The 22,513-nt window shown below is 38.7% G+C and overlaps 1 protein-coding gene across 1 annotated transcript; it reads right to left on the minus strand.

Moving 5' to 3' along the window:
* Positions 1-322: 322 nt before the first annotated feature.
* Positions 323-22,513, minus strand: RSPH3 (radial spoke head 3). Its single transcript, XM_037025990.2, has 9 exons — positions 22,446-22,513; positions 17,456-18,316; positions 13,825-13,912; positions 10,630-10,771; positions 9,500-9,645; positions 8,296-8,499; positions 6,593-6,755; positions 4,630-4,716; positions 323-4,231 (listed from the first exon to the last, which is right to left on the minus strand). Exons 1-9 carry the CDS (start codon positions 22,511-22,513, stop codon positions 3,903-3,905), a joined length of 2,088 nt encoding a protein of 695 aa, XP_036881885.2. The 3' UTR covers positions 323-3,902.

The raw sequence follows: 22,513 nt of genomic DNA on the forward strand, positions 1-22,513 counted from the left end.
AGACTGACGGATCACCTGTTAAGGATACCGTACTGGACAGAACACTGGAGTATATGACTGCTAAGGTCCACCTAAAACTATCATTTTAAGGGTCTGAGACAGAGGTTGAACTTCATTGGTACCCTACTGGCAGATGATTTTAGAGCAAGTTAAAATATTCAGTGTGAATCTAGAGTCCCCAAGGAGTGTAACATATTTTTGAATTCTTTGTCTACCAAGATGAAGATGAGTTAACTTTACCTCAGGGTTTTAGTGACACCTACTGGCAAATATGGATATCAATACAGTCTAAAATGTTAGAAGATAATATGCACAACTACTATCACAAATAAAAATGTTTAATGTTTGCAAAAAAACTTTAAGATTTATAAACACTATAAATGCATATAGTCATAAAACTTTATTAATCTCGATTTCTATTTTCAAAAAGGATTTTAAATTGTGTAAACATTTTTTAAGCTATTTTTATCCTGAAATTTCAAACTCTTCAATATCTTGATGGTATTATTTATAATCAAACCTATAATGCCATTACTGTATCTTTTAACTCACATATATGTTATTCTATTTTCATTATTTATGAAAAACAGAGAAGTGTCATCTAAACTATCAACTTACTACATTTTAGTTTGTATGTTGATATCACTAAAACACAAAGATAAATACACTCCAATTCAAAGGGAGAATTATAGACACCAACCCAATACCATTAAAAGCACTTTTTCACAATAATGACATCTGATTTTTAACATTCTTGTTCAGGTTTCTCAGTGCAACATCAAGCTTGGAAATGGTTGGTTCTGGTCAGAACTAGGATAGACAACACTAGACCTGGTTAGACCTGGGAAGAGACCTGGATAGGCCTAGTTAGACCTAGGAACTATGGCTAAGAAACAACAGGTGTCAACTGGTCTGTGGGGAAATTAAACCCATGTTTGGGCTTCTTCAGAATGCCTTTATGCTAAATAAATTGAGATACATGGCCATGGCCATTGAGCTATAGAATACATATGAAAACTTTCTGTGATTTACCTATAAACCAGAGAAAAGCAGAATGTGTAAAATTTTCCATAGTCAATAAAGCATATGAAAATTAAGATTAAAGATGAATAATTACATGGTTGATAGGTTTAATCAACATGATAAGAAAAGTTTTCTAGGATAGAAGAAGTGGAATGGGTACCATTAACATTTTGATGGTCATGGTACCATAATATTTTGATATGATATATAAAATGTCATTTCTCCCATTCCCATTATAATAGGATTATAATCTCCAAATATTTTTTTCTATGTTGGTCCTCTACCTTTCCATGTTTTAAAAATAAAACACAAGACCTGATAAGCCAGCTCATTTTACTAATTAAAAAGTCAAACTACCTAATATGTGGTGAAGACTATATCCTTGCAGATGAACACTCACACCAGGTGGATTGGTCCTGTGCTTTCCATCACCAACTTGTGCTGCTCTGACTGACTTCCCAGGCCATACCTACATCTCTCCCCCCAACAGAAATCAGGATGGCTTAAATGCCATGATGCCAACACTGGAGAAAATGACTTCAGACTCTCCAATCTAATCTAGTGGTATGGGAATTCCTGTCAGGGATGATGATGTCTATAAATTACATATCATCCCTTTTATTACTACTTAGCTTCTGTTAGCTTAGCACCAGGTGAAACAATAGAAAGGCATAGAATTCATAAAGTATTAGCAAATATGGGCAAAGCCAATTTAAAGTTTCCATTCAATAGTTTTTTCTCCAGATAACATGTAACCTATTTCTTTGTTTTCTCACAGGGACAGTGTCCCAATCTCCTATTTTGTTTCTCTGTAGGATGAAAAGGATGGCAGTTAAGGTTAACCAGTTTCAGCATGTCATTTATGGGTTTCCATATATTTAATAAGTTTAAGTAGTCTATGCAATTATGGAGCAGAGGTCTGGATGTTTAGCAAAGTATCTGCAAAGTGTTTAATGGGCTGGATTATACAAAGGGGAATTAGAAATATAGTACGTAGGTAACCTCAAATCCACTTAGAAAATATTCTTAAAATTATAGGTATTTAAAAATCAGTAATAATAATAATAATCCACAACAACCTCAGTTTAAAAAACTTCTTGATCTTTTTGCTAAAATTAATTATCTTGTAAATTTTAGGATAATCATAAAGACTGTTTAATAAGATGGAACTAACCTAACAAAGGATAACAGGTGTGACTCCATTTTTTAAGATGCTGGTAAAGCAATAATTTGTTTAAAGTTATTCTTTGTACCTCACAAAGGCTTAAGGTTGTTTAGAAGGAAGTACAGCAGGTGAGAAGGAACAAAATTTGAGTTCTAGCTTTTATCACATTACTTAGAAGGCTTGTCACCTATGGCAAATCACTTCCAATCCCTGGGCTGTGGTTTCCTCATTTACACCCCTCTTCACTTAGCCCCACCGCCAGGCTGTCAGCTAGGGATCTGTCTCCTCCGGCATGGTACCCAACACACAGCAGGCACTCAGTTAATGTTTGCTGACTGACTGAACTAATGACTGACTGAAAATGAAAATAAAAATATTGTCATGCATACCTTGGAAAGGTTGCTATGAGGTTTAAAATTATAAAGTAACATACGGGAAAATGGTTGGAGAACCAAAAAATGCTATACTGATAAACAGAGCAGTTCTTTTTACAAATGTAGAAAGACATTCTTTCTTGATTTTTAAAACATGGAAATATTTTTGGTACCTAACTAAAAAGAAATTAAGGTAAATGTGTTAATAATTGCAAGTTATTTCAAACTACTACAGCTTATATATCTACAAATATTCTGAGAAAAATAGGCTATATCTACCTAAGCCTCAGAAGATTTCAATGATTGCTTAAGATTAACATGACTTGAGAGATAAAATATCTGTGATTTTCAATAGAGTAGGTAAATTACACAAATTCAGATTAAAAAGTCAATGTGAATTTCCTGTAACACAGTCATAATATATAATACCTTACCATATTTTAAAATGATATTTATGTGTACTAACATTGAAAAGTCTAAGATTTACTGTTAGGTAGAAAATGCACATAATATATTTATATTTATATAAAGAAACATCAACCCATCAACCCAGATATTGCTAAGTGTTCTATATGTATATTAAAAAAACTTGAAAAAGGCCCAGAAATACACAACTTATCGATAATAGTGGTTATCTTTGAGGAGGGGAGTGGAATGCGTAAAGACAAGTTATGGACTTCAGTTTTATTGATACTGCTTGAAAAATTTTTAATTGAAGTATAACTGATATAATATGTTAGTTTCAGGCCTGAATATTTTCAATAACAGGAATGCAAAAAAATAGATGAGAGTACATTACTAATTCTCAGAATCCCTTGAGCCTTACTTGAATTTTGATGATGAAAGGGGTAACTATTTAATCTCACACAAATGAGGGAGTAATTCCTGGTCCTGGCAATGAGGGATCTCTACAGCTCTCAGTGACACACATCTAGGTAGGTATTCTTTCAGAGAGTAACTGAGACAGTTTTCCTGTGAAGAAGAAAATCTCAATGGCTGACAAAACCAATAGCTAACAATAAGTATCATACTTACTAAAAGAAGAACTAATCCTTTAAATTATGAAGAGTAAGGAAAAATATATTTGTTAGTTATACTGAGTTGTAATGGGAAGCCTGGAATTAATAATTCTCATTAGAGTTACACAGTAGCTTCTAGATATTCTACTATTAAATAAATGAATTAAATAGGTTTCATTTTTTAATTGTATTATGTCAACATATTTGATTTGCCCAGTCTGTAAGACTAAATCTAACATAATTTCCATCACCTTAGGGGACTCACCCGTCATTACCTGATTGCTTGCAATGCTGATTGCCTGTTGACTGGTTTCATGGCTCTCAAGGACCCCTCTGCTGTGACATTTCTTCTCTCCCAAAGGATTTCCTCATTTCTGTGGGTTCCTCTTCTCCTTCTTCCATAAGCTTCCTTTCTTGGGAAGACACGTTCCCCATGTTCCTTCCGTCAGATGGGGTTCCTTGCAGGAAGTCCCTGCCTGGAACTGGCCTCTGTGACTGTGATACACCTTGTTCCTGGAAGTCATCATCCATGAATGGCTCTCTTATTGCTCCAGGACCACTGAGCCTGTCCCCGGGTTTCAGAGATGGGTGCTTGTCCTCATTCTGCTCATACATAGTCAGTCTCTTCTCCACCACCTCACGAATCAACACTGAAAAATTACATGTACAGAAATCACTGATTTTTCGTATTTTAGTAGTTATAATGCTGATTTACAGAGAGTATAAAATATTTACCAGGCCTCATCCCTTCCCTAGATCATAACCTTTTCTACAAAGTCAGCACACTTAACTTCTGTGTCACTTAATACATTGAATATGAATTATATTCAATGCCTGTTTTAATATCATTTATAAAGTCATGACAGAAGATATTCTGATCAAATTATAGAAGAATCAAAAATAATATTGAGAGTAAAAATTTGTACCTTTTTAATATAATTGATGAAATGAAAATTTAAGAACTAAAACTGTAAAATTAACATTTTCTATTTATTCTTTATACTGAAATATTTCAGAGATGACTTATAAATAAAATAAAAGAACTTACTGTCAAGCACTGTTCTTCCCATCATGTTGTATTCCATGGTTTTATCAACTTCATTCATTAGCCATGGAAGGAATCCTATCTCAATGTCTGTAATACAAAAAGTTAGTTTCTAAGTGATTTTTCTGAATCATTATAGATAGGAAGAATATGTGCTTTTCCCTTCATGTTAGAGACTCACCAACAATTTTTTCTTAATACAAAATGTCAAACAGACTCATACAGGACTACTTTTGCCATATCCTCTGTATATGTTCTGGTCCATTTCCTTTTTATTGCAGTAGGAATAGTATTTTCAAGACTATGAGGCCTTCCTTGGAGTCAAAGCCTTTAGAGCTGACTTTATAGATGCAATCCAAGATGGATCAAGTAAGCATGTGGTAGGGAGGAGTGGATGGTGTGGGGATGTGGCTCTGGGAGCAGAACTGTATCCAAATGTAATGCAAATCTGGGATGGAATGATGCTAAGTAAAAAGAATGTCCCCACCTGAAGACTAGGGCCTTGTAACAGCTGATCAAAATTAGAGGATAAAGGTCAGAGAGCATCTGGAAGACCATCTAGAAATGGGTCATAAACTAGGGGTTTCTATTAGTTATAAATTTGTTCAAATCAAAATGGAAATCTTCTCTAATGTGTGAACCTTTAAAAGATATGATCCATTTCAATATACACTTTAACACTTCAAATGACTTTTTGGGGGGGGTCAAAGTTATTTTTCAATGAGTGGCAACAGGGAATGTGATAGAATATTATATTCACTACTATTTTTAATCTGAGGCATGAAACTCATTTGCAAGCTGATCTGTAACTGACTTTTTCTCCAGTTCCTAAGAGGAAAAAGGTTGCCAGCCTGTGTGGCCAGCAGCAGGAAGCCTAGCTAGACTCCAGGAAGGGGGCCAGGCAGCAGGGAAAGAGTGCGACCTGGAGTCAGAATCCAGTCAGTCCGAGGCCCAAACACTTCCCTGCATTTCATGAGTAAGATGTGTTTACAAAAGTCCCTGATGTGTGTTCCCTGACGTGCTCATCAACAAGGCATATAACCTCTCAGCTCCAGTTTCTACTTCTTAAAAATGGTAATTGATCTGCCCTACCTACCCAACAGGATTATTGGGAGGGTCAGATAGTATCATGTATGGAAAACGGGAAAATTGGAAAGCACAATATAAAATGTACTGTAATCTGACCTCTATGTATTGAATTGAATACGTAATGAGTGAAAATTAACATTACTAACGTCTGCCCCAAAATACTATTAGCCATTTGAAATAGGACTTGTATACAAAACAATGTGGACTAAAATGTTTTTGAACTTGAGGAAGGAGGGTGGCAGTGAGAAAATGGCAACTTTTACCTTTCATTTGGCCAGACAGGCTACTGAGAGGTGGCCCTAAGGGGACACGAACAGAAGCTAACAGGTAAGGGGCCTACAAAGGCAGACATCAGGCCTCCTTTTTATCTCCAACACCTAATACAGTTGCTGGGGTGGTGGCAACAGCTAATTAAATGAGTACATGACCTCAGGACTGCTCCCAGAGGGTTTCGGATTAGAGGAGGAAGTCAGCAGAGAAAAAGTTAGTAACAACTACTTACATATATAAATTACATGTACTGTTTCATACATAGTGACATTTAATTCCTAAATAATCCTCATTTCACATGTGAGGAAACTGAAGGTCATAAAGCTAGTTAATGATGAAACTGGAACCCAAACTCAAGTTTTGACATCAAGTCCCTATGTGTTTCTACTATCCAATGCTGTTTCTCAATAGAGACAAACTAATATTCTAAAATCAAGATCTTTATAATACACCTCTCATTATAATACACCTCAATTACAACACTATAATTGTGTTTGTTTCAGATAGAAAAATTCCAATTCAAAATAAAAATGGGCATGAGATAAATCTGAACTATTTACAGGATGCTTATCGTAACAGAGTTAATCTAACAAAAACTTCCACTAACCTCTTTCAATGGGATCATAAAAGTAGCCACCATCCCTGAGACTGCCAAAAACAGAGGGGAGAAGGTCGGCCAGGTAACGCTGTGCAAATGCTCGGGCGGCAATTTTCTCTGCAGTCTCCTTGTGCTTGTGGGCCACTTGCCATTGCTGTTGCCTACGACGTTCCTGTCCAGAGAAAAGCACCATCATAAATGCTTAGTTATTACATTCTCCCTGAATACTCCATCTGGTGAGTGGAAGAATCTGGGCTTATATTTGTATCAAAACATGGGTGGTAAGGTATCTATAAACAATTGGCATTTTTCAATAAGATTTTAATGAATTTCAACAATTAGCAGGTACTGATTCAGAAAAGGGACAGAGCTTAAGTAAATTTCATCTCCTGATCCATTTTCAAATAAAATAATCTCAAGTTATACATGCTTGACTGCATGGTTGGTATCAAAGAATAATAACAGTTACATGTACTTTAAATTGGTATTCTCATAAGGTATTGCTGGTATGAAAAATTATTGTTGCTTAGACATCTTCAGTTAAGAACTTGGGCCAATGAATTATCTCATCTGTAATGATTCTTTGAACTCATGAAGTTCTGAAAATTATAAAACCCGTTTTTTGTTGTTGTTTCTTGTAGACCATATATCAATAAAGCTAATGAACCATTTTCTTTACTTTCATGTGCAAGTGGGGGCATTAATATATTTTCTAAGTCAGTCTATTTTCAAAGTTTAAGCAAATATAAATCTAGATGATTTGTATTCCCTATTTTCTCACAATATATTTCCTAATAGTAAATGAACAAATAAATACTCTTTGATAAAGATTTCTTATCAACAAAACTAATTGTGTCAATGTTCATTTATATTTGTAAACAGCCTTACATTTGCAAAATCTTTACCATAACAACTATTCTCTTTACACAATTATGCATTTTGGAGGAAAACTGAAAGTCCATTTGATTAGGCATTGGGTAGAATATCCCAACCACTAAGGTAGTCTGTGTAGTAATCTAGACTCCATGGGAAATTATTTGAACCCTCTTAAATATTCGGCCCTCCTTTATGGTCTGTCCACTTAGAATACGGCATAGGGTGGCAGTTATTGCCAGACCCAGAAAGACTCTTAAAGAGTACTGAGCCCAGGGTTTCCTAACTGGAGCCTATTGACATATTTTAAAAACTGGATTCTAAAACTTTTCTTATTAAAGGTTCTAAAAACCTATAATCGAAAAAAAAATTCTATAAAGATCCAAGAAATTCTGGGGTGTAAAGAAGGTCCTGATCACTAAGGAAAAGATCTCGAATTCCATCCAGACCCTCTGCTTCTTATCCCTCTCCAATTCCCAGTATACCACACCTTTTCCAGTTACCTTTTCTGCCACTGACTTATGGCACGTTGATGCATTTCTTTCTCTAAGACTCTTGGTAGTTAAGAATGCCTTTCAATTGGGACATATGTAATTAAAATTATTACATTAAGGAAGTTTTGGGAACTCTACTTAGGTACATTTACATAAGGTGGAATTTTAAAAAGGAGGTTTGGTCCATGAAAGATCTATAGATGAGGAGAGACCTGAGAACCAAATATATATGGGTCTTTTCCAACGTATTTCCAAAGATCTTGACCTCTACAATGTACCACATGTGACTTTGAACATAATCTGTCAAACAGCAAAAGACTAAGAAAGAAATCTAGAATTCTATACTTTTTCCTCTCGGTGTCGTCTCTCTTGCTCTTCAAGTCGTTGAACTTCAGCAAGTTCAACGTTGCGTAGCTCTTCATATGCATGCTGACTGGCCTTCAGGTTAGCCAACTCTTCTTCTTCCGTTACTTCCAGAAGCGACTGCTCAATGGTCTTTCCCACCAGAACTTCTAACATTGGTTTAACTTCAAGATCAAAGTCAAAGAGCTTAAACACACAAAACAAAGCAAATTAGAATTTTTAATCATGAACCAAATGTTCAATGAGAAAATATCCAGAAGAGTAGCAATAACATGAAACTATTTATTGAGTGTCTTCTGTGTCCCAGACACTGTGCTGGTGCTTTATTTACAGTCTCCAGTCCTCAAAACAGAATAGCCTTTTGTTTATAGGCAAAATTGTTTGTGTCAGAGTTATAAAAAGACCTATGCAGGTATCAAAATGAACTCTGACACTCAACAATTTTAAGATCCAACTAACCCAAAGGCAATATCCTTATCTTTTTTATTTTCTCTACTTACTGCTTGATTTTTACTGTTTGTTTCTAATAGCAGTTTGAAGAAGTGAGGAAAAAGAAAAATGGTATTTTGGTGATTCACCTCTAGGCTTTAGAGGCAAATATGCCCTGCTGTGTAGTTTATGAAGACTTACTTTATTTCCCAATTTCAACGACAGTTCTCTTAAATTCCTTCAAGTCTCAAATCTCACCTAAGTTGTAACGCATATAAGCATTGCCTTCTCTTCTTCAATTTCATAAACTGGCCTATTGATTCATTCCACACTGATAAGAAGTATAATTATTTTAGGATTTTTTTCTAACAGATTATCTTCATAACAGTTATGTAGTCTACAGTGAACTAACAGTAAAACTTTTTATACCAGAGATGTTATTTTTCCTTATTTGGTACAAATCTACCATGTAGTTTTTCATACACTAAGCAAGTAATGCAAACACAAAATTCAAATCAGTAAATATTCTAAAAATATTTCTAATGATTTTTATTTCTGATAAGCAAAGAGGATAAATCAGAACATGATATTTTAAAACATTTCTTGGTACTTCAGAATAATTACAGATAAATTTTGAGAGAAATCCAGTAAGTAGAATCTTTCTGATTGTGAATTAATTTTACTCATATTTCACTTACAACTAACCTTAACTTAGTTATTTATGAAGTTGGAGGGGCATTCAAATAATGTACCATACCTCTCCTTCTAGTATTTGGGTGGCCACATCTTTACCAGTTTTGGCAGGAATAAAGAGTGGTGTTGGTGGTTTGTCCAAAAATGCATCTGTTTGGCATTCCATATCAACTTCTATTACACGGTCAGCAATTTCTTCAAGATATAATTCTAAGAGAATATCATTTACACGGAGTTTGAAATTCTGGTGCATTTAAAGCATACATGTGTATTTGAAACTTCAGCTTCATTAAAACAGAATTAAATCAATCAGAAAATAAATCTTAGAATGAAGGTGCTCAAATGTGGGATGCAATTCACATACTGTATAAAGCATTTTTATATATTTGGAAGACCAAAGAATCAGTCAGGCTACAACATTTGTTGAATGTCAGGAAAGCACTATGTTTTGTTTTGAAAATGGAACAAAAGAACAATATGAAACCACAGAAGTACATAACAGGAGATGGAAAGTTAATAATCTATCCATATAACTAAGGGCCTAGCCAAGTTACAGCCTCTTTAGGCCTCCGTTTATCTGTAACAGGGATCATAATTAATGGTCACATGGAATCTTTGTAGTAACAAAGGAGAAATATAGGTAAAGGACCTAGTATAGTTCCTGAGATATAGGAAATACTCAACAAAAGGTGGCTGCTATTGTATCACTTAATATACTGCTGGCATAAGTAAACACTAAAATCTAGCTGTTACACAATTACAATATTCTGGCTAATTGTGGACATACACTCATTCACGAGGTGGCCTCAAGGTAGGGGGAAAATACAGAATGGTTCTCTTCCTTTTCCTCTACTACCTAGAAATGACTGATGAAGCCACTCACCATCTTGGCCGGGTACGAGGTAAATCTTGAGTGGTTACATTGGTCCAAGGAAAACACCAAGAATTGTGTGATTATCAAGACTCTTGTCAACCACATAGCTAGACCCTATAGGTCCAGGAAGCCTTCATAGCTGAGAACAGACAAGTAGGAAAAGCCTGGCACTGGCCTAGGGAGCTTGTGTGGCCCTGGGGACATTTCCTACCATGTGACTGGGGAAGCACTGGATTGCATAACAGATACATAAATAATACAAAGGCCAAATAAAGATGAACTGACTTAGAAAACTGAGCCACCATGCCACAGTCACATACCTGTCTGCACGTCCACATGCTTTCTGCCTTCCACGGGTTCAGGCGTTTGTGGTCCGAGTTGTTCTTGGGCTCGTTTTCTGGCAAGAACCTTCCTCCTAGCCTGCTGCTGTCTCTGAATCTCTAGAGGATCGGGCTGCCCAGGCTGAGTGACAGAAAATGCTTTTAAAATTTAGGAAATGTTTCTCCAGGTACATTGAGCTACCATTCCAAAAATGATTCCTGGATAGTCTAAAAGCATCTGTCACATAGTGATTATCAGTGACTTGATGACTACAATTTTATTTGAACTTTGGCAATTATAAAATTATCTGACAAAGCATAAAAGTAGCTTCAGAGTATGACTGTTAACTGGAATAAATGGGTTCAGAATCCTCTCTGATGGTTCTTGGTGTCAATTTCTTTGGGTTTATCCGGCTTGGGTTCGGCAGACTTTTTGGATCTGTAGGTTTAAGCCTTTTGCCAAATTTGTGGAATTTTCAGGAGCTATTTCTTTGAGTATTTTTTCAGTCCTGGCTTTTTCTCCTCTCCTTCTGAGACTCGGGTAACATGAACATCAGATACTTTGTAATTGTTTCTCAGCTCTGTGAGGCATGTGTGTGTGTGTGTGTCTGGCAGGATATGGTGGTGGGGGTGGCACACTATTTTATAACTGTCGTTCAGACCAGGCAATTTCCATTGATTTGTCTTTGAATTCGGTGATTGTTTCCTATGTTATCGCCAATGAGTCTCTACTGTGAGCTTTTTTTTTGGTTATTGTCTTTTACAGTTCTATATTTTCCAGGATTTTTTTTTCTAAGATTTTCTATTTTTTCATGTTTCAAGAATGTTCATAATGATTCACTTTTTATTGAGGCATTTTTTATGATTGCTGCTTTAAAAATCTTTGTAAGGTAAATTCCTACATCTGAATAATTTTGGTGGTGTTGTCTCTTAACTGATTTTTCTCATTCAAGCTGTGATTGCCCTGGTTCTCAGTACGATCGACTTTGTATTGTTTTCTAGACATTTTGGGTATTATGTTGAGACTCTGGATCTTATTTAGTCTTTTCAGTAAGAAGTTACCTTTTTTGTTTTAGCATGCAGACAGATGCAAGCTCAGCACCCTGCTGGGCCTGATGGACACCACCCCAGTGAAAGCAGAGGGTGAACTTGTATCACCTTACTGGTGCCTAGCAGGGAGGTGCCTTGAGGTCCTTGCTCTGCTCTGCTCTGCTCACAGTAGTGCTGGAGTCCAGGGGAGCAGACCTCTGACTAGAAATGCCTTCTACCATCTTGTTCCTCCTTGTTGCTGTCAGATAGTGTTGAACATTCAGCTCCCTTTTGGCTCCGCTGACACCAATCCAGCAAAAGTAGGGCACCAACTTGTACTGTCTCTTATCACCTCACTCCTCCTAGATGAGAGTGGAAGTCCAGATTCCTGCTCCATCCTAACTGACACCACCTCGGGGGGTAAATCAGAGCACTGATTAGTACTGCAGTGTTGCTGCCAGGTGAGGACAGAGCCCTGCTTCCCACCTCAGTCCATACTGATATCATGGGGTGGAGCCAGGGCAGTTTTCCATCGGTGCTTGGCTGGAAGAGGGGTAGTATAAAACACTGCTGCTCTGCCAAGCTGCCCCTTTCTCAGTCTTTTGGATAGATGTAGCAGGCTTTTCTTAGGGTGTTCCTGTTGGTGGTTCATGCCAGATTGAAGGCTTCTCCAGTGCTCTGAATGCGGTATGCGTGAGGCAAAAGAAACTCCAGGGAACTCACTCAAGTCCTCAGGTCCCTAGTCAGACCACTTTATTCTTTCTACTTTTAAAGTCTTCTTATGTTTGTTGTGCTATGCCCAGGGTTTTTTGTTGTAAAAGGGAGTAATGGGAAGGAATTGGTGAATTCCTGTTGGTCTGGAAGTAGAAGTCTCAGTGTAGACTTTTAAGGCAAGGTGTTGAATAATTGACTTAAGACTAAAAAAAAAACTGTATCAAATGTCACAATATGAACTTTTAAAAAAATAACTGAAAAGATAGTGAGTGTCCTTTCTACTTTTGTTCTAGGCAAGGTAGTGTTCCTTGTTACTGTCACAATAAAATGCTGAAACACATGCTGTATCACATATTTGAGCTGTTGTTTCCAAATGCTGTCTCTGAACTGGCTATACCAGAATTGCCTAAAGAAGCTGATTAACCATGCTAATAAATGCTAATCATATTAATAAGCTAATAGTGCTAATAAAATAATTCCTGTTTAACCCTTGGTGGTTCTAATGTAGTAGATCTAGGATATGACTGAAGCAAACATATTTTGAATGAGTTTTCTAGGTGGTTTTGATGTTTACTGCTTTGGAATGTCTAAAATTCCAGTTGGTGTTAGGCACTTAAACATCATATAGTGTTTGCAGATTAACTAGGTATCATTTTTGTGCCAAGATATCACGACTCTTAATATCATGCCACATTTTACTCATCTCTGGATCCTAGGTACCCAGCAAAGGGCCTAAAATTCAATAAATATTTGTTGAGTGAATTAGAGTAAAGAAGTATAACCAGAATTTCTGATTAAATAATTATAATAGTATTAGAGTTTGACATAATTTAAATACATCTAAATATATAAGACCAGTGCTACTCAAAGTGTGGTCTTCAGACTAGTGCTGTCTGTGAACTGTTTGAGCTGGTCTGTAATAGTTCAATTACAAATTAATTATTGAGAGCAAAAGCTTAGAAACTTTTAGAGCAGTTTTCCAGAGTTATGTTAATCTAATAAAAAACTGGGGCTTGTATTTTTTTAATCATTGTTTTTAATTATGGTCAAACACACAACATAAAATTTATCATTGCAATCATTTTTAAGTGTTCAGTTCAGTGGTATTAAATAACCATTTGTAAGTGTGCAATCAGTGGCATTACATACACTCACACTGCTGTGCAACCTCATCACCCTCCAACTCCAGGACTCTTCATTTTGGAAAACTGAAACTGCAGCCATTAAACAATAACTCCTTATTCCCCCATCCCCACAGCTCCTGGCAACCACATTTGGGTCTGAACTTTGCATGTCTTTTTTAAATTTTTCATTTTTTTAGTAACGCATTTATAAAACATTTTATAAATGTTTTAGTCTGCAACAGATTAGAAATTAGATGAAACAAACAAACTTGTCCTTCACCACAGGTGCTTGAAAAGCTCTGAGTTAGACTATTCAAATTACACTTACCAGCAGTACTGTTTGTAAAGCGTAAGTGTTGCCTCGGATCACCCTTCTGTCATACATTATGTTTCCATAATGCATAGGCTCTTCAGCTCTGTAAAGTAACAAATTGTAAATAACTATTACAATAGCATATTGGTATCTATGACGTCAAGTCATTCTTAATGGCATTTAGACTAAGATGAAAATATTTTAAGAAAATTGATTTTTGTTTAGCGCAGTCCATAAAATAAGAAGACAAATGGTTACTATTTATAGAATGCTTATTATATGCCAGGTCCACACATGATTTTATTTATTGCTCACAATAAGCTTCAAGCTGGGAACTACAATTCCCATTTGACAGAAGAATAAGTAGACTCAGAAACGCATCTGCCCAAGGTCTCCTAATTAGTAAGTGGCAGAGTGAGATTTATGCTGTAAATCTGTTACACTAGCTAACAAAATGGCTCATCCAAAAAGGAGCCTGTCCTAAAGGGTTGACAAAAATTTGATTCAAGGATTGAAAAGTTATAATACAATCAGCCTTAAAAAATAAAGTAAGTAAAATTTCTCATTGTTCTTTAACCTCAAAGATTTTAAAAAATAATACTGTTTTAAATTATTAAAATTAATAAAATTCTAATTTCATTCATCAGTATGCTCAATAATGAAAAATACATAGTTATTTTCATTCAAAGTTCTTTAAAAGCTATCTTATTTATGCTTATCAAACCAAATATCAACCAACACCAATACAATACTCGATCTGAAATGATCTTGAGAGGAGTGGTAAGTTGCTTATTCATCATATACTGAAACGACTACCTGATCTCATGTTACTTAAAACCCAGGCGAGCTGCACTGGTTATCTTACTTTGCCTCAGGGCCATGTCCAGTTCAGCTGGCCATTCCTTCACTGAAGCATTCGCGTTTGCAGGCCTCTGTGATTCCACTGTATTCTTCTGACTGTTCTTCTGAACCTTGGTGGCTGCTTTCTCAGCCTGTGTTTGTTAGCTTCTCGCTGTACTGGAAGATATTCTCATGGCCCAGCTTTTCTTAATTGACCTTACCCATTCATTCTCAAGGCTTCAACTTACGATCCATATACCTCAAATTCCCAATTTTATTTCATCTTTAGGTCAGAACTCTCCTCTTGAGTTCCAGGCATGTAAATCTAATTGATATGCTTATGACATCTAAGATGTCTCAAAGGCAACCTCAAAATTGATGATCATTTTCCCACTCTAACTTGCTACTAATTTTTAATGAAATATCAGGTACTACCATTAATCACCCAATTGGCTTAATCTAGAAACCTGGGAGTCATCCATGATTCTTCCCTCTTCCCTAGTCCCTACATCCAGTAAGTCCTACTGGTTCTACCCTGCATTTTTTTCACATGTATCCATGGCTCACTGCCAGCACTATCTTTTCCCTGCACTATTACAAAAGGCTTTTAATCTCTTAGCTCTCTGGAACAACATTTCTCCCTCAATCTGTTCTGAATATTGTAGGCTTTTAGGATGGAAAATCCAAACATAACGCTTACTTGATTAAAGTTTCCTTGTGCTAATTAATGTAATAATGAGGAAAATGTTTGGTTTTGTTCTTATACTATCAAAAGTCAAAAAGAAAAAACTATCTGTAATACCAATTGCTGGTGAGGGTGTGGGACAAAGGATAAGCTTAAACATTCCTGGAGGAAAAGCATATTGTTCCATCTGTTCATATTAAAAGTGTACAAGACCTAACAACCCCACCCTGAATATCTGCCTCATGGAAATAAAAAGGTCAGTAAAGTTGTTTATTGAAACCTCCTTCTTTGTGGTAAAAACTTGAAGCAAACTGAGTATCTAATAGTGGAAAATTTTAACAACTTATGGTACATCCATATCACAGGATATGCTGCTATTAAAATTATATGGATTTCCACAAAGAATTAGTGAAAAAAGGAAGATGTTGAGAATTGTGTATGTTACCAGTGCTATGAAGTAGACAAAGCCCTTATGTGTGTATATCTGTATGTATATATTTATACATTTTTACATAAACATGAGTGTGGGAAAAAAATACAGAAGCATTCATGCAAGGTCATTAACATGGTTTACCTTGGGGGCAGGAGAGGACAGGTTTGCAAGGAAAGGCAGTGGGGGACTAAGAATGTACCCAAGCATGAATGACAGGAGTCCATTTATGTAAATTAAATATGTATGTGTATGTATACAAAGAGAAATTAGGAAAAAAAGGAATTAGAGCTTGTGATAAAGAGGAAAAAGCCAATTACAGATTAATACATGTAGTATGATTCTATTTTGGAAATAAACCTACATAAAAGTACATATGCTCATGTATGTGTATAAAGCAAAAAGGTGTAGAAAAATAATAAAAACTTGTTAAATTTGGTTACAGCAGGGAAGTGGGAGTAGAGACAGGTGGGCAGGAAATAATTAACTTTGCCTTTATTCATTCTGATTTTTTATTTTTCATTTGCTTTAACAAGCTTATATTACTTTTATAACCTGAAAATCACCAGTAAGGATAATTATAAACTGAAAAATCAAATACACACCCTCCTACCAATGGCTTGAATCAAGGGATTACTTTAATTATAAGCAAGGTCCTGCAACTTGCTTATCAACTAACTATAAAAACAAGCGTTCTTAATGAGCCAACATTGATTCTTATTTCATCTATTGGTCTGATTTTTGTAGTAGTGATTTGTAAGCAACTACATAAAGGCACCAGAAAGTGTTTCTGAAAGGAGTCCCTTTTTAAATTGAACTTTTATAATATAAATAATCCCTCTTTTAATTTTCCATTTTTGGTTTTCTTAAAGTGATAGGTCTAAAAAGACAGTCAGAACAAGACAACTATGAATTTAGACTCAGTGTTTGAAATAAGCATCAAGATTTACACTGTTAATATTCAACCATCAGTTCAACAACTGTGTTGAGTGCTGTGTGTTAGGAATGGTGCTGGGTGGACAAAAGACAAGGATTTCTGCTTCCATGGAGCCTGTACTCTTGGGAAGTTTTGGTTCCAAAATTTGAGGCGTATGTAAAGAACTTCAAGACAGCCATAATGCCTATGGTCCTTTCTAGATATGGGTATTTAAATATTTGAAAATACTTATTAACATAAAAATACAATTTGGGGTTCAGCATGGAAGGATAACCTGATTCTTGACCAAAGACGTGTAGACAGAGCTTTACTTGGCTCTCACTTTGGACACGCTATGTGTGTGATACCTTTGTACCTCAGTTTCCTCATTTGCAAAATGGAGTTATAAAAACAACTTCACAGCACTGTCCATTAAGAAAAATGTAAATGTCCCTAGAAAGGTACTTGGCACACAGTTGGTCAACAATAAACATTAGCTGACTCCAACCTCGTGAAGGATGTCGGTTCCCTGTACATCCTATCTATCAAGTCAGCAACTCTTCAACACTAAATGTTAACTAAGGAGGCCACCCGTGCCCCTTCCTGCTTCATTCCTCCACACCACGGGGGATTCTTTAGGGAAGACATTTTTGTCGGCAGTGTGTGGAGCAGGGAAAGCAGCACACACGGCCTCTGCCAGGGCGAAGGGGCCAGGACCCGCGCCTCGGGCTGGGAGGCAGGTGGAGTGCACACAGGGGCTGCTTTGCTCACTCACGGTTGCATCGGGTTGTCCCGGTAACGGCGGCGCTGGCAGGGCAAGGCCCGGGGCCGGCTGGTGTAGGTGTAGGTGTAGGTGCCCATAGCCGGGGAGGTGCGGTCGGTCAACGTGGAAGTCACGTCGGATGTCGGACCGCTTCGCTTTTGGTGGAGCTTGGCTTTGAGGCAGGTGGGCGCTAAGGTGTCGTGGGAACCGGAAACGTGTAGGTGGTGCCAAGGGCAGGGATTCCGCGACGCAAGGAGAGGCGGAAAGCAGCGAGGCGGGCGGGATGGGAGGTTGCCGGGGCAGGAGGTGGGCGCTACGCGGGTCTTGCTCCTGGGAGCGTGGAGCTCGCCCGCTGCGCCAGCGCCGGTTGCCCAGCAACCCAGAGTTCCGTCGGGGGGCGGGACCTCCGAGCACTTCCGGCGGGCGGGTGTCACTGCAAGGCTGGAGCGCCGAGGAACTTCCGGCCTTTGGCCCCGCCCGCCCGGCCCTCCCGGGCCGGCGCTGCGGCGCGTTAGGCGCCGTCTCGCCAAGGTGGTGGGCGTGGCGGCCTCCGCGGAGGCCCTTTGGGGCGAGGCAGCGGTCCCCGTCCTCACTCTGCGGTGCGCCCTTGCGGGGCTGGTGTCGGCGCCATTCTCCCAGGCCCACGTGCTCCCGCTCCTTAGGGGTCCGCGGGTCCTCCTTCGGTGGCTGTCGCCGCGCTGCTTCCCCGGGCTGCCCGCCTGCGGTGGGCTCCCAGCTCTGTCAGCGTGCCAGCGCCGGGCAGGGGCTTCCGGGCCTCCCAGCAGCTCCCCCTGTGCCGGCCCAGGGGCGCTGCCGCCGCGCTCGCTCCGAGCCCGCCTTCCTTCCCCGCCTTCTCTGCCTGACGCTCCGCGTCTAGAGCCTCAGGGGACTCTTGCGCGCACTGAGCGACAAGGGCAGCGCCACAGACATGTCATTTTGGGAAAGGAGTGGGCGCTTTGTGGAGTGTTTGATTTTAGGCCCTGAAGGAGAGAGCATTAGGGGGTCGGTCTGGGTTTAGATGCTTTGGGTTTTGTATTAGAAATGTTAAAAATCTTGTAGTTTGTGCAAACATTTCTAAGTGATCGATTATTTGCATTTGCATTTATTCCTTCAGTTCAGCCAAGAGCTGTCTCCGATTTGAATCCAGGTTCTGCAATAACTTCCCCCAAGTTAATGCTTTTGTGCTTAAACTACTTTGCATATTTCAGGGTTTGTCATGAGGATTAAAAGCATTAGTAAATGTAAACTACTTAGAACTGTGTCGTCTTGCCTGAAGGTTTCAGCCCTGGGCAAATTCACTATGTATTGAGTGAGACCGGAGAAATTACAGTGGAATATTCTTGGGATGAAAGGGTTTATAGCTGGCTTTATTCTTCCAGCGGAAGGTTGAGCACTAGAATCATGTCTGCATCCAGCAGTCTGCACGTCCATAATCCACCTACATTCCTGCCTTCTCCCAGGGCAATGGGCAGAGCTCTTTACGTAGTGACTCAGTAATAGCTTATTGCCTAGGGGTGGGGAAGCATTAGCCTAACGATAGGCCAATTACATCATCAAGTAGTTTAGGGTCAGGTGAGCATCTGGGCTTTAGGAACTTCCATTTCCCCCCCCCAGTCTCCTAAATGATAAACCATTGTTTTAAAATCTAGACCCCTCCTGTGCTTTGAAGATTATGGTCTAAAGCAGCATTGTATAAATACCACTAAGATAAAGGTGTATGGTAAATGCTAGAGCTAAAAACACTGCATGAAGATTTTCCATCTGATCATTTAATTTTGAGGCAATTCTTGAAAGGCTAGAGGAGAAAGTGACATTTAAATTGACTTTGATGCATGACAGTGTTTTGACTGGTGAGGATCTTGGCTGAAGAGCATTTAGAATGGCTTGATCAATGGCCAAAAGCCCAACGTGTACTTAGAGAATTCTAAGTGAATAAAATAAATATATATGTTAGAAATTATGAGAATTAAGGAGAAAAATTAGAGCAGAGAAAAAGGCTAGCAAGTGTCAGAGGTGGAGGGGAACCTAGAAATTTTAGATTGGTTAGGGAAGCCTTCACTGAGGAGGTGACATTTGAGTATAAAGATGTGAAGGTGGTGAAGCAGTGAAACTTGACACTGACATTCCAGGAAGCAGTCAGTGCAAAGTTGTAAGACAGGTACAAACCAGGTGTGTTGAAGGATAAAAGTAAGGAGGCTAGGGTGGGTGGAGCAGAATGAACAAAGAGGAGAGCCTTAGGAGATGAAATCAGAGAGATGAGGAGTTCAGATTATTGTGCTCATAGGTCAGTGTAAAGACTAACGTACTCTGAGGTTAAAAACTCCAGATGGTTTTGAATAGAAGCTTGACACAATATGATTTCTAAAAAAAGTATTTCTAGTCTACGGGCTGCATTGAGAATTTACTGAAGTGAGGCAAAGGAAGAAATGTGGAGACCAAATAGAAACCGTAAGCCTGGCTAAGAGAGTGACTCGGACCGAGAACTAGGCAGTGGAGGGGTGAGAAGTGGCCAGAGAAATACTGGATCTACTTTGAAGATAGAAACAGATGGATTAGAAGTGAGGCACTAGAGAAAGAAAGGAGTCAAACATCATTCTGAGGTTTTTGATGAAATGTTGGACCTTGTATAGAAAAAGTTGCAGAGAGGCTCTGGCTGATGTTATCTTTCTCCAGAAGATTTAAATTTACTCCAGCTGCCAGAGTAGGAGAAGAAGATGACCTTTAATAAGGATTTAGACTTTGGGATGGCTGGTTGCTTTCTGTTTTGCCCTCTTCTCAGAGCATAGGCCTTTAGGATTCTCAACAGAAAGCATGGGCTGTTTAATGGGTTCCTTAGATGTGTTCCTTAGATCTTTGAGGGATCTTGAACTCCAGTTTTTGTATTCCCATCTCTGAGATTTTTGAAAGGTCTACTTAGCTTTTTAGCCACTTAGTAGCAGCTTGATTCCTTGATTTCTAGTGCCCTTGCAGCTTAGCATTCCACAAATGCCTTAAGGATAAAGGCCAAGCAAATTGTCAGGCTTACTTCTCTGTGATTCCCCTTTGGGGTCTTGTCTTTTCAAGTCCTGTCTGCAATTCTTAGCTCTGAATTTTATCTCCCCAAGATCTGAAAGACTCCAGATAGGGCTAGGTCACTGTTTTCTGCTTGCCCTTAGTGCCTTGCTCGGAAACTCAACCAACGCCCTGGAGGAAAAGCAATGGAGAATCTCTGTATCACCAGGTGTTCTCCTTCTCCCTGGCAACCTAGCCCCTCGTGTCCTCACTGGTTGCATTGCTCTCTACTACCTGCAAACAGCCTGTGTGGTTTTACTCTTGTTTTTATTTTTCTTTTCAGCTTTTACAGTTATTCCTGTAAGAGGGTTGCTCTGATTCAAGCTACTCTGTCATAGTTAGAAGCTACACCGAGAATGGAGTTTCCGTTTACTGATACAGAGAACATGGGGAGGAGCAGATTGTGGGGAATGTTAGAAGCTCAGTTTGGGCCACATTAAGTTTGAGAGGCATGTTAGTCATTCACATGGAGATGCGGAGTGGACAGGTGGATACAGTCTAGGGCTTCAGGGGTGGATAGAGAGACAGATTTTTGAGTCAATGGCATAAAGATGGTACTTAAAACTATGAGACTTGGTGTGATAACTAAGGGAGTTTGAAGAGAAGAGAGTTGAACCCTTGAGCTTAGTTAGAGGTTAGAAAGATGAGGAATAACCAATGAAGGAGACTGAAACAGAAAGACCAGAGAAATGGAAGAAAATGCAGAAAGTCTGGTCACCAGGAATCAAGTGATAAAAGTGTTTTAAGGAGAAGGGAGTAATCAACGATGGTGAGTACTACTCATGGACCAAGCAAGATGTGAACATTTGATCTAGCCACATAGAGGTCACTGATGATCTAGAAAAGGGTGCCCCGTGGAGTTTTGGAGGAGAAAGATCAGTTATGGACTCAGAAGAGAATGGGAGGACAGAGATTTATGACTCATCACAAAGGAAAAGAAAGAAAAAGGGTGGTAGCTAGAGGGAAATTGGGTGAAGAGAAGACTTTGTGTTTCTTAATGGGAGAATGTATGTGTATGTGTCTGTTTCTAGGAGTGATTCAGTGGAGAGGGCAGAATTGATGATGCAGGAGAGAGGGAAGGATTGATGGGGCAATGCAGCAAGGAGGGGTGGGCTCCTATGCGCAAGAAGGGGGGTTGGCCTTGCCCGAAAGCAGAGCAGCTCCTCTGTAGTAGTAGGAGGAAAGGTAAATAGAAATTTGACCAGGTGCAGGTAGAGTGAAATAATTTTTAAATTCCTTAATAATTAATGGATGTTTCTGATATATCAGACAATATGCTAAGCACTTTGCATACATGATTTCATTACTTCTTACAGTGACCCTGTGAGGTAGGTTCTTAGATTAATTCTATTTTAACTTACAAGGGAACTGAAGCTTACCAAAGTCATACGGCAAGTGTCAAAACCAAAATCTGAACCCTTATTCTCCTGATTTTAGAATCTGTGTACTGAAGTATTAGCTCATGGTGCTCATTATCTTCCCACTCCTACACCTCTTTTGCTGTTTCTCTTTCCTCTCTCTCTGCCTCTGTCCTCTCTTTCTCTCCCATTCTCCAAATCCTAAATAATCACCAAATCCTGCCCATTTTACCTTCTAAATGTTTCTTGATTCTGAGTCCTCTTCTTTGCATCCTTCTATTTTTACCAGCCTTTGACCTGACGCATACTGCCAAGTTGATCTGTGCAACCCCAGGATGGTCTAACTGAAGGGCAACTCTGATCATGCCAGCTCCCTTCCCAGGTATTTCTAGAACCACTTTGCCCTATGACTTCAAGCTCCTTAAACATGCTGTAAGCCTTTCACTATCTAGTTACCGTCCATTTTTCCAGTCTCAAGTTTGTTAGTTTCTTCCTGAATTGTTTTTTCCCAGTAAAGCTGAACCCTTGCAGTTTCACTGCACAAACTATCATGTTCTCTACCTCTGTGTCTATGATCTATGCTTTCCCCTCACCCCATTTCTTGGCTGTTTTTCTGCTCGTCTTTTAAGCCACAGCTCCTGTTGTTTACTCCAGAACACAT

Source organism: Manis javanica, chromosome 13, assembly GCF_040802235.1.
Source record: "Manis javanica isolate MJ-LG chromosome 13, MJ_LKY, whole genome shotgun sequence".
NCBI classification, from domain to species: domain Eukaryota; kingdom Metazoa; phylum Chordata; class Mammalia; order Pholidota; family Manidae; genus Manis; species Manis javanica.

What these genes read in the sequence shown, in the direction of transcription:
- RSPH3 (XM_037025990.2), bottom strand. Translation starts at nt 22,513, where the DNA reads ATGTGTTCTGGAGTAAACAACAGGAGCTGTGGCTTAAAAGACGAGCAG. An exon ending in CTTTACAAACAGTACTGCTG is followed by an intron (nt 10,772 to 13,824) that starts GTAAGTGTAATT and finishes TCTGTCACTCAG; the next exon opens with CCTGGGCAGCCCGATCCTCT. An exon ending in TTATGATCCCATTGAAAGAG is followed by an intron (nt 4,717 to 6,592) that starts GTTAGTGGAAGT and finishes TTTGTATTACAG; the next exon opens with ACATTGAGATAGGATTCCTT.